Source organism: Neomonachus schauinslandi, chromosome 2 (assembly GCF_002201575.2).
Source record: "Neomonachus schauinslandi chromosome 2, ASM220157v2, whole genome shotgun sequence".
NCBI lineage: Eukaryota > Metazoa > Chordata > Mammalia > Carnivora > Phocidae > Neomonachus > Neomonachus schauinslandi.
Window position 1 is genome coordinate 133142611 of NC_058404.1, and position 13268 is coordinate 133155878.

At 41.6% G+C, this 13268-nt stretch overlaps 1 protein-coding gene across 1 annotated transcript in view; it reads right to left on the reverse strand.

The window, feature by feature from the left end:
• AFF1 (AF4/FMR2 family member 1) overlaps positions 1-13268 on the reverse strand; it is a 94897-nt gene that overhangs the window by 25318 nt on the left and 56311 nt on the right. Inside the window, exons 8-11 of the mRNA XM_021702294.2 lie at positions 10091-10145; positions 9932-9969; positions 6547-6703; positions 552-1532 (exon numbers count right to left, since the gene is read on the reverse strand). Of these exons, the coding sequence (XP_021557969.1) occupies positions 552-1532; positions 6547-6703; positions 9932-9969; positions 10091-10145 (1231 nt within the window). The remainder of the gene's footprint in view (positions 1-551; positions 1533-6546; positions 6704-9931; positions 9970-10090; positions 10146-13268) is intronic.

Sequence of the window (13268 nt, forward strand, 5' to 3'; positions counted from 1 at the left end):
TGGCTCAGTTGGTTAAGCGACTGCCTTCGGCTCAGGTCATGATCCTGGAGTCCTGGGATCGAGTCCTGCATCGGAGTCTGCTTCTCCCTCTGACCCTCGCCCCTCTCATGCTCTGTCTCATTCTTTCTCTCTCAAATAAATAAACAAAATCTTTAAAAAAAAAAAAATTTTAGTTCATGTAAGATATTAATTTCTAGGGCAAAACTTAGTAACGGGTAGAGTGGTAAATACCAATGTTATCAGAAAAAATAAAAGCATACCCCGAAATGCTACATTATCCTATAACAAGATATCCTTTTCCACATCTGCCTCACCTTTTCTCCAACTAGGAGGACTGCTGCAGGATCTAGCATATGCCAATGCCCGGGGGCAGAGTGGGAAGCATGCTGGTCCACAATGACAGGGTCACTCCGGTATAGGAGCAAAGGCTACATCACATCAGAGCAAAGATTTCCTGCCTCTTCTAAGACAATCCAGGGGTCACAGCCAGCCCCAGTCCAACAGCACGTACAATCCACACTGCAGAGGGAGGCCAGGCCCCCTTCACTCACCTTTCTTTTTTTGGCCAACTTGCTTGAATTGTCAGAGCCCCTCTTCTCGGAATCGGGCTTCTTCCCTGCGGGGGGCTGCTTGTCCTCGGGTTTCCTCGGACGGCCCCCCTTGCCAGGAAGCTGGGGTATCCGGGAAAGAAGGTCCAGGGTTATCTTCACCATCAAGATTGGAGGGGGAGGAGTGTCCCTGAGCGGGGACAGCAGCTTGGGGTCTCTCGCGGGCCCCGGGAGCTTGTCCTTCCTGCGGTCCTCCTGGACGACCACAGCGCGCCGGCAGCCACTAGTCCTGCCGCCGCCGCCGCCGCCGCCGCCGTGGGGTGGGCCCTGGCTCTGGGTCAGGGGAACCAGGGCAAAGTGCTCGGGGCTCCTGGCCCCCGCATTGTCCTTCGTGGGCTCCGGGCCCGAGAGCGCCTTTGAGGGGGCCAGCGGCGCGCTCCTGTGCTTCTTCCGCTCGCTGGGGCTAGGCGCCCCGGGCTTGGGCTCTCTGCTGTCTCCGGCACGGGGCCTCCCTTTCGTCTTCACCTTGGGCTTGTCTTTGGAAGGCTGGTCTTTGGAGCCGTACGGAGGGGGTCCTGGCTCACTTTCCACCTGCAGGCCGGCCCGCGAGTCCACCTGCAGGCCGGCCCGCGAGTCCGCCTGGGCCGAGGCCTTGACGGGCTTCTTGGGCTGTTTGGTTCCGACGGTCTGCCTCGGCGGGGGTTCCTGTTGCGCGGGGGACTTCTGACAGCTTCTCTTGCCGGCGTGGGGGCCTTCAGAGGAGCCCCGAGGGGCTTTGCTGGAGCTTTTGAGGGGAGGATCTTTGGATTCTGAGCGCTCGTGACCAGGGGTGGGGCCGCCGCTGTCGCCCCCACCCTTGCCCTTACTGTCGGGGTGCCGAGGCAGGGGCTCTGCGCTCCCCTGCGCCTCCGGGGGTGCTGCCGGCTGGTTGACTTTGGTCAGCCAGTTGTCCAGCTGCCATTTGTTTGTTGTAGGAGGCTCAGGCTAAAAACAAAGGACAAGAGAAAAATGTGAACTGACCAAGGATGATAAGTTCTTCTGTGTTAGTCAACCAATTGTATAGGACTCTCCCAGGGAGATGCAATCATTCCAAAACCTAAGAATTCGAGTCCTTTTTATCCTTCTCTAATTACAGGTCAGAGTCTCTTAATAATTAACTCTTAACACAATCTTCCAATCTGTTTGTGCTACAGGAATTTTTGCTGTAGCAGATACTGACTACTGATAGACCATGAGATACCAACCACTGACCACTGACCACTGCTGAGAAAAAAATCTTTGTAATATTAAGTATTTTGTCCTAATGGTAATTACAGTGTAATTTAGACAGAACTGACACATTTTGGCTCGCAAACTATCCGAAAATGAAGGGAGAAATGAAGAAATAACAGAATCCTTTTATCAAAAGGATTTTCAGAAGGCTAATGAATAAACTAATTCTTAGTGATTACCTATAGGCTTTATCCTGTTTTTTGACATACTTTTCAATTGAAAATAACTTTCCTCAAGACTTGACTTCATCTCTTTTATTTACTTAAAAACATTAAACATTTATACATGACAAGGTTTGCAGTATTATCATGGATTACAGCCTGATTTTCAAATTTTGCACCTTGGTAAAAGAACAAGTGACGTCACATTATTAACCAATTAAATTGGTCCCTAAATTTAGTCCCACTTGAATTCTTTAAAAATCAAACATTAAGTCTCTTGTTACAGACAATCTTATCTGAAATAGCATCTATTTTTCTAAGAAACATAGGGAGACTCCAGAGCACACAATTAAAAGCAGTGAGATTAGACTGTTTATATGTACATCTGATCTGACGAACAAACAGAAGTTCCTGACTTCTGCTATCTTAACTGTTGTTTAAATCTTTGTTGCTAACTATGTATCCCAACATGTCTCTCCAAGTAGATTATTAACGGAAGACCCAATGACATTTGTATCTCCAAGTTCCACTATTATGTCTTGCATATAGTGGTGTACATGAGATATTTACTTAGGCATATTACTGTACCTATACATCTTATGCCATATGGAAACATCTGTGTGTAACAGAGTAAGCAATGATCACACCTTTTGAAAGGGCATTACATCACCGACATGCTACATGTTTTTAAGATCCATTCATTCTGATGGGTGGTTTGTATGAATGACTAAATCACAAACACAGTGCACGAGGAAGTTAACTGAAAGATAGTCCACATGGGATTTAACTGGTTAGATGATGGATAAGGAGATTGCTCCAGTAGGCGGATGGTATTTTACAGGGAAAGATTGCTAACAATTTTCCCGAGTGGAACGTTCCAAATAATTCAACTCTTTAAAAACACAACAACACATCAAGACATGTGGATATAATGTAAGAGTTCGGAGCCAGGAAAAAGTTAGGTAATAAAATGATCAGGTAGGTAGTTTGGGCTTGGTGTATTACAGCAGAAGAGGAACTTTAAGGAACCAGGTAGGACCAAACTTCGGCCACGAAGAGGGCTGCAGAACTGTTTTTTCTGCCTACCCTTTTATTGCTGCTTAATAAAATAGATCTCCTTCAATATCAACTCTACATCTAGGCTTTCATTTGAATGTCAGAGCAGGGCGGAGGGAAGAAGGAAACTACTCTAATGTGCCAGGCATTTATTTTGCCACAGGAAATCTCAAACTGAATTCCATATTCGAACAAGACAGGAGGACAGTTAAGGGTGGAGAAAAGATCAGCACCCAATACCTACTTGTCAAACGATATTTCCTGCAAACACTTTAGGGTGTGGTAATCCAGGTGGCTCACTGGGGACCAGGCATTAGGATATATCACTTGCCACTCACCTTAGGAACCAAACCCTTCAAACTCTTCTTTGGGACGGGTATGGACCTCTCAACAGGGCTAAGTTTATAGCCCCATTTGAATCACTGACATGCTCTATAGAAGAGTATTTATTCATGAACCAAAAAGGAAAGTCATTCCTGGTATAAATAACATCTGCTCTCCCCCCACCCCAAAACAGGGCAGTATAAGATATTTAGTAGGAATGTCCTACTAAAGGAATGTCCTGATTACAGAAATAAAACACATTTTCTTCCACTGTGGTCCTAAAAATGTTCAGAAGGGAGGCATATGGCCCAATTGCAGGGTAAAATTGAGTTTATGTGCCCAGGCAAGAAGAAAGGGTAGGGCCAGTCCTTTCTATAGACCTGCTATAAAGACAGAAAATGTATAGAATTCTTCTAAGGTCAGATATTTGGGTGTTGGGATGGGGAAAACTTTAACATAAGGGATTGACTCAAATTGATTTCACAATGAATTTTAAGTCTAAGTGCTAGGTAGGATCAAGGTTTGGACTCTGCTTTCTTGCCCTGCCTTTCCTTGCGCCCCATCGCCAGCCTCCCAGGGCTGGTGCAACCCAAACACTGCACACTGGGCATGAAAAAATACCAGACTGGTCTTCATTAGGTGTTTTCAGAAATGTTTGACTGCACGTCCCTTTACGTATAACTCCTCACATTGTCAGAAGTTCGTGTATTTTAAGGTGAATTGTGATATTGAATAAAAAGTTCTGAGCTATGCACAAATATGCCTTTTTTTTTTAAAGTAAAATCATCGTCATTATGAGTAGGAGTCCTAAAATGAAAGGAAAAGGAAGAGGAGAGAAGTGTGAGAGAGAGGCATAGTGTCATAGGGAAAAAAGGCTTCAGAGTTAGATGGCCAAGGGCCGGAATCTTGGTGTTACTACCTTTTTACAGGTGAAAAGACAGCTCCCAACCTCACAGGGTTGGCAGAGAGCTAACTCAAATAATTCATGAAAAAGTACCAAGTGTCTAAGAGGCAAACCAACAAAGGTAGTTTACTACAGGGGGGGAAAAAAAAGGACAATGAATAGATTAGAAAAGTAAGGAGATCCTTGGATAACTGAGAATAGAAGCATTTTTTCTGAACTGAAGCAGGAAAAAGATGACTTGTCCTACATATTTTGAAAAGCTGAGATTTACATTTTGATTCACACCATAAAGCAGACACTGAAAGAGCCTTTCCCCCAAGTTCGCCACCCACCCATTGACAGGCATAGGACATTTCAGATCTCTTAGGATCACTGGCCTACTTTGTCAAATGACCTTAAAATGGAGCCATAAAAAGCAAAATTCTCTAAAAAATCTAAAAATAGATTTTAAAAAGGTTAAAACTAGTAACTGTGGCTTATTGTGGAATTCATGTTACTCTCACACAGGAGATTTACAATAAGGCAGGTATCGAGGGAGAGAAGGTAGTTAAATACAGTGGGAAAAATTAAAGGTGTAAAATCTAGACCCAGACAAAATATTTCTGGTGAAGTCAAGTGTCAGGACATGACATACAAACTATGCCCAAGTCTAGATAGATTTGCTCATCAACACAAAGGTACAAATATGAGCCTATTTGGTAAGGTGCTTTAAAAAAAATAAAGTAGAATGGGAACATTTCTTTTTCAACTAAGAGCCTCTACATCTACTCCAGTAACCTTCTGGGCAATAAGATCTAATGGTTTCATTAATACAAACACCAGATTAAATTTTTCTTCCAAGTTTCAATTATTCAGCCAAATCTGTACCATTTCCATTTTATTTGAAGGGAATTTTATTATTTAATCCGATTCTCTTATCTTAGTAACCGAACAAGCATGCAGATTTCTCTAATTGAATAAGGTGAGACATAAAGCAAAGATCTTATAAACAGGGAACAATCACACAATTTGCCTGCAGAGCATATTCAATATCTTTTTTCCTGAGGCACAGAAAAATGATTTCAACAGTAATTAGTATCACACAAGGAAACAGCCCCCAGAAATACACAGAGCAGTTTCCAAAATCTGAAAGGCATTTTAAGTGCAGTTAATGCTGATTCATGTGTATTCACTCCAGAAAATATTTATTGAGCACTTACTCTGTGCCAGACATAAATTCATATCTAACAAAAAAATGACACTCGGTTATTTTTCCAGCCTCCCTTGCCCTCGGCCATGGCTGTTAAGGCTCACTGCACGTCCTCCAGATGCGTTCGGTTAATGCTCTAGTGGAACTGCCTTGGTTGCTAAATGGCAGAGACAAATACTGGGAACTTCAACGCTTTCTTAATCAGAAAGGCTCATTTCCCAGGATTCCCATCTAAAACATGCAGAGTAATCTTCACTATATAAGCTGGTCTAATTCACCAAGAATGTCTTTCTTCCCTTTTCACCAAGTAGTCTTCCCCAGCCTAATTTTTACATTGCTACTCCAAGTTTTGAGGGCATCTGGCAGCCCTGATTGTTGTCATTAAACTTCTTGTGCTCAACGATCCGGTAAAAAAATAGCATAAATCCTCCAGATAAACTTAGTGCTTGCGATTTGCCATCTCATCGGTTTATTTTACAACATCGATGTCCCAAGGGTGGGTGACAGGCAAACACAATTATCCCTGTTTTACATGTAACAAAGGGAGCAAGAAACACAACCCTGGCAAAACCACTTCGCCATCAATTTAATGCATGGCTTTTAGTGATTCAAAAATAGAACCTCTGATGACTTATTTCTAGTTCACATTCCTGCCCTTTGCTAAATTGGGCTGTCTCCTTTTGATTTCCTTAATTCATGCATTCCTGAAATTTCAGAAAGAATTTTCACTAAGATTAAAACAGGAGCCTACTAAAAAACGAGTTTTCTTTTTCAACAGAAGGGAAAAGAAAATGGTGTGCAAACATTCTTAGTGAGTTGCTCTTCCAAACAACACCACCGGCAACAGAGAAGAACTTATCATTTTAAACAGGAGAGAGAAGACCGCTCACCGAAACCTCTAGGGCTGAATGTATGGTAAGAAGTAAACAGAAATGGCTGGCTCTACATAGCCCGGGGGCAGGAAAAGAGCTGCCCCACGGGACAGAACCACTCGGGCCAGGGTCAGCGCTGGCCCACAGCCGACTCTAGCCCCAAAAGACAGAGCGCTGCCATCTTAGCTCGCCTCTCTGCCTCCTGGAGGGGACACGGTACCTCAGGAGCTGGAGTTTCTAGGGGTTCATTCTCTTCGCTGTCACTTGAGCTGCTCTCGCTCTCCGAGTCCGAGGAGCTGTCTGAGTCACTGGTGCTCTCTGACTCGGCACTGCTGGAATGTGCTGAGGCCGCTGCTTCCGGAAGCGACTGCGGAGCACTGTGAAGTAACCCCAAGAGAGAATCTGAAGACACCTCACAAGGTGGACGTTGTCCCTCTCCACTCATTTCCCCCATTGGCCATTGTTCTGCTACTCAAAAGAAAGGGCCTCAATATTACCTAATATTACTAAATTACCATACCATCCAGTTGAGAGAAAGGCCCAGAGGGGCTCAAAAACCAGTGAAAAATCCTTAAAATAGCACACCAAATAACTACATAGAAGAGAAGCCTATGGAATTTTGCTCCTGAAGAACATTGTGAGCTATACAAAATTTACGTTCAACGGTGGGGCTTTCTACCGGAATTTGGTAAACCACAGCATGGACAGGCTGCCTATTTTTCTAAATAAAGTTTTATTGGAACATGTCCACACCCATTATTTTATGTATTATCTATGTCTGCTTTTATACTATGGAAGTAGAGTTGAAGAGTTTCGAGACAGGCTAGATGGCCCACAAAGCCTAAAATATTTACTTTCTGACCCTTTAAGTTTACTTTAAATGGATATACATTAGCCCAAAGAAGTTAATTTATAAAAGGAAAGCCAATACATTAAAATTGCCCTCTATTCTCTGTATGAAAACTAACCAAATGGTAGCCAGAGAATTACTAAATATAATATATTGAATATAAATGGTGTTCCTCTAGAAAGTGACCTCAAAGGTAATCCAGTCACAGTCTTGGGCAGAATTATAAAAGAGGCCTTTCCTTATGAGAGCTTAGGATCACCCCCAAATACCAGCCAAAGTAGAGACTAACTACTCCAAGTTTTAAGAATAGGGCAATCAGGGCGCCTGGGTGGCTCAGATGGTTAAGTGTCTGCCTTTGGCTCAGGTCATGATGCCCAGGTCCTGCGATCAAGCCCCATGTCCGGCTCCCTGCTCAGTGCAGAGCCTGCTTCTCCCTCTCCCTTTGCCTCTCCCCCTGCTTGTGCTCTGTCTCTCTCTCTCTCAAATGAATAAATAAAATCTTAAAAAAAAAAAAAAGAATAGGGCAACAACTCTAGGTCAGTGAGACGTACTTCTGCACACATACAGAATTTCACAACCTGTGTTAAAAGCCTGCCCCAGATGGAATCAGCCAGAGCAGTATATCAATAACTATAATCTTTTGAAAGCATCCACATCTACCTAAGATACTAAATAACTTATTAAATAATACTGTTTATTAAAATAAGCAGAACAAAAAAATATTAGATAAAAAGTCACTAGTTGAAGTAATTTTAAAACACACACTATGCTATGATGTAATTTCCTCATATAAAAATGCTACATCAGGGCGCCTGGGTGGCTCAGATGGTTAAGCGTCTGCCTTCGGCTCAGGTCATGATCTCGGGGTCCTGGGATCGAGTCCCGCATCGGGCTCCCTGCTCCTTGGGAGCCTGCTTCTCCCTCTGCCTTTCTCTCTCACTCTGTCTCTCATGAATTAAAAAAAAAAAAAAATCTTAAAAAAAAAAATAAATAAATAAATAAAAATGCTACATCAAATTTGTGATCACTTTCACATTGGTAGCTTAAGTCAGTGATGAATGAGATGCACTTTCAATGTTATTGCTGCTTCTAATTTATGCCCACTTTTCCTTTTTTCTTTTCCTCCACTTTTAAGTTAGGCTATTTCATCATAATTTATGGGACATTACAAGCCACCAGAAATTACTGAACAGAACAGAATATAAATAAATGAGTAGAGCTTATGAATATATGATCTTCCTCCACATGAACTATAACATCACCTGTTGGGCAGGAAGAGTTTCTTGCTGCGCTTGTCTCAATGGATGACCACATGTCAAGGAGTACAACCACTACCGCACAGTTTAACTCTTTGTCCATGGAAGGCAGGTATTGGTGTATTAAATCATTAAATTCAGTACCAGAGGAAAATATTATAAAGGCAGTTTAGAGACAACTCCCACTTCCAAAAATTAAAGCATCTAATTTTCTGAAATACGGCAGCAGTTTGCAAAGTGAAAAGAGTGCCATTTTTCATCACACTAAAATGCACTCTAGCTCATTTTTAAAAGCAGCTGAGGGGCGCCTAGCTGCGCTCCATCAGCAAAGCATGCAACTCCTGATCTCAGGTTGTGGGTTCAAGTCCCATGTTGGGTACAGAGATTACTAAAAATCTATTTAAAATCTATTTATTTACTTACAAAATGAAATAAAGCAGCTAAACAATTAGAAATTCATGACTCAGAAAACAGGAACTATGGAAAACAATTTACAGAAATGATTCAGCTTTACAATTTTTGAAAACAGCAAATAAATTTCCCATAAAAACTTTCATAAAAACATTGGGCTTTTGAGCCTAACTTTTAAAATATTGGTTATATAATACTGATGAAAGTGATTTAAGCTTTTTTTTTTTTTTTTTAAGATTTTATTTATTTACTTGAGAGAGAGAATGAGAGAGAGAGAGCAGGAGAGGGGGGAGGGTCAGAGGGAGAAGCAGACTCCCTGCCGAGCAGGGAGCCCGATGCGGGACTCAATCCTGGGACTCCAGGATCATGACCTGAGCTGAAGGCAGTCGCTTAACCAACTGAGCCACCCAGGCGCCCCTTAAGCTTATTTTTAAACTCTCAAAAAATTATTTAATTAAAGATTTTATTTATTTATTTGACAGAGAGACAGAAAGAGAAAGCACAAGCAGGGGGAGTAGCAGAGGGAGAGGAGAAGCAGACTCCCTGCTGAGCAGTGAGCCTGATGTGGGGCTCTGTCCCAGGACCCTAAGATCATGACCTGAGCCAAAGGCAGACACTAACTGACAGAGCCACCCAGGCGCCCCCAAAATTTTATTTATTTTTAAAGATTTTATTTATTTACTTGAGTGAGTGAGAAAGAATGAGCACAAGGGAGGGGAGGGGCAGAGGGAGAAGCAGACTCCCTGCTGAACAGGGAGCCCAACTTGGGGCTCGATCCCTGGACCCCGAAATCATGACCTGAGCCGAAGGCAGATGCTCAACTGAGCCCCCCAGGCACCCCATGAACTCTCAGAAATTTTAAACATCCAAACTGATGATTTAGGTGGCTACAGGGACTTTCTCTTTTATAGAGTTAACAAGTTCTCCAAGGCTGATTTAAGCTTCCAAACAATTAAACAGGTACTTTCTTCTAACTGTGATCCTTTATGTCCTTCCCCATGAAGAAGCTATGAAAGCACTAAATAAGGCTGTATGTTCCCCATTTGGTAGAAAAACGCAAACATTTTGCTCACACACGCACACGATACCTTGGAGGTGCAGATACAGGAGGAGGCTTCTCTGGGCTCTAGGTATTCACAATAAGGGGAAGGAGGACCAGGAAAAGAACAAACAACAGGTTAGGATATGCAGCTCAGAAATACTAGATTTAAAAGGATTCCTGGTATGATGGGGTGTACGAAACTTACTTGTTCGTTGTCACTGTCCTCACTGTCACTGAGCTGAAGGTCATCCTCAAGCATGCTGAAATGAGCAGGGACAGAGACATTGTAGGATTTAAAATAATTTCTAATAACTTATTTTAGCATATAAATTGAAAATATGCTTAATGATTAAAGAAGAGGGATGGGATAGGTCTAATTTTTATTTATTCATCAAATGCTTCATTTTCCTAGAAATGTAAGGTTTACTATTAACATAACACAGAAACTGTTTAGTATATGATCCTTACCATCTCAAGACGGACTCTTCCACACATTTTGAGCATTAAAAAGCAGAACTACCACGGGACAGGGATTTGTGGCCAGCCCCGAGACTCAAGTTCCCAGGTCCATACAAACAAAACAAACAATAACAACAACAAAGAGAAAAACATATGCACGAAGACAAAAAGACCCTACTTTCTCCTATAGTCTCCAACTAGAATAAGTGATTAACTGTTAATAAGCTAACCCCGGATAAGTGAATATTTGTGAAGTACTGGGAAGTGTGTCAGGGCACTTAAAAAGTACTCTATGTGAACTCAATACACAGTAAAATATAGGAAGCTATTGAGGCCACGGTCACCAAACCGTGCAGTTATCTTCCATTTTTGTCCAAAGGACATTATTAATATGGTACTTTACTTTTCACTACCCGCCCCCCCCACCCCCGGACATACAAATTCTCATACACGAAGTCTGCTTAAACACTAATCAGTTGAAAGAGTAGTAATACAAATAATCTTGTTGTCTAGAAAATATGTTTAACCTTATTGCTATCATTCTGGTGAAAATAAAACCTCAGTTCAGTTCCTCAAAGTTATCATAATACTTATCTCTAGGCATTCTGGTTTATGAGCAACCTAAATATTAAAAGCAAATAAGATACTTCAATTTTTAAAAAGGCCATTTTCCAATCTGTACATGTTAACTGAAATCTTAGCCCTTCCCTATCTCCTCCCTCTCTTACCATCTTCCAGGGGGATGCCTACGTATCAAAAGAATGAATTAGTCGTTAATTGCCTGTTCCCACTTTCCCCCAAATTTATGAGGACTATTTGAGGAAATGTTATTAGTGCAAGTGAAAACAAAACCAATCTGCTTAAGTATTATTAATGCTCCAAAAAGCAAAAATTATATTGGAGGTTATAATACTTTAGCATTTCTGGGGCGCCTGGGTGGCTCAGTCATTAAGTGTCTGCCTTCGGCTCAGGTCATGATCCCAGGGTCCTGGGATCGAGCCCCGCATCGGGCTCCCTGCTAGGCGGGAAGCCTGCTTCTCCCTCTCCCACTCCCCGCTTGTGTTCCCTCTCTTGCTGTGTCTCTCCTCTGTCAAATAAATAAATAAAATCTTAAAAAAAATAGTAATACTTTAGTATTTCTAAAAACACCTCTTCAACAAATAATCTGACCATTGATTTTTACTGCAAACCCACTAACCTGCCGCTGAAATAAGCAAGCATGATTATTTTGGGAATCCTTGGTAAAATCATTGTATTTTCTAATGAAAATAAATGATAAAATTTGGCTCTTTCATAATGACCACTTAATGCAATGTTGTAATTCTGCCAAGGAACTATTTTCACCAACAAATGGTACTAAAACTATCCTATGGTAAGTTTCTAAAAAATATGAAAACTGTTAGCTACTTGTAAATGTAGATGCTGCTCGATATTTACCTAATGAGAGCTACCTTATTTTAGCAAGGCTAGAAAACACAGCCTTCAGATGCAGGACTTGGCAGTAGATATCATAATGGTATACAAGAAAAAGTCACTCAACAGTGTTACTGCCAAGTCCTGGCTCGGCTGGGGCATACCCAAGCAAAAGATATATCTTTGAATAAATGTAAGGTATAACACAACCAGGAAAAAAACCACAAAAAAACAAAAAACCGACAGCAAAACCACAGTAAGTAGACCTCTTTGTTTCTTAGTCACTGGCTTTTGTATAAAACTGATTTGCTTTAATTTTCTGAAACATCAATGATCAGGTAACCCATCACATTTCCTGATGTAAGCAGGGCACTAAATACTCTGTAAGCTGTCCGCCTTGCTTCCACAAATATATTCTCCTGAAGTAAGTCAGAAAGCGTATGTTCTGACTTTTAGCTCTACTTGCTCTTAAGGAATAAAAGGCACTGTAAAAATGTTGTCCCAGATTCCAAGAATTTCCCCTTCAGAGCCTTACGTAGACAATAACAATAAAAGCCTGCAGGTATGATACCTAAAGAGATGAGGGATAGTGACCTCTGAAGGAAGAGTGCTCCAGATATCGCCGAAGAAACACTCAAAAAGCAATGATAAACCAATAGGGTCAAACAAAATCTACCACTATGTAGGATATACTGGTTATTTACAGATGGTATTTCATTTAATCAAAATTCATGGTTCAATTTATTTGATAAAAAAATTTGTTGGTTTTGTTTTTGTTTTTTTAAAGAATAAGTTCTAACAGGCCCAATGTGGGGCCTTGAACTCATGATCCCAAGATCAAGAGTTGCATGCTCTATCAACTGAGCCAGCCAGGCACCCTGATGCAAATATCAACGAAGTGTACTGTCAGTGTCTGCCACCCCTAAGAGTAACATGGAATCTTCCAGAAACCAGAGTTTATTATATCACCAGATGGGTAGCTCAACATAAACCAGCATACTATTAGTGGGGCTAAGAAAGATACTTCTAAAATTCTTTATAACAAACCTGTCCTGAATCTGTAGTAAGAAAAAAAGTTACTTAAAAACCGTATCTAAGTTTTACTAATACAGAAAATTAATCATGAATACCATTGTAATTAAAAAAAAAAAAAAAAAGAGGGGCGCTAGAGTGGCCCAGATGGTTGCGCATCTGCCTTCGGCTTGGGTCATGATCCCAGAGTCCTGGGATCGAGCCCCACATTCTCCCTCTCCCTCTGCATGCAGCACCCCCTGCTTGTGCTCTCTGTCTGTATCAAATGAATGAATAAAATCTTTATAAATAAATAAATAAATCCATATAGTTGGGGGGAATCTAACCTGATAACCGGTAAAGGTTTTATCTTTAGAGATAAAGGAAAAAATTTAAAGGAAGCAGCTGCTAAAATCCCCGACTTGTCCCACAAACAGTTATGTCTGAGCCCAAGCACATTACTCTAGCACACTTCACATGGTACATGTGGGAGAATTGGT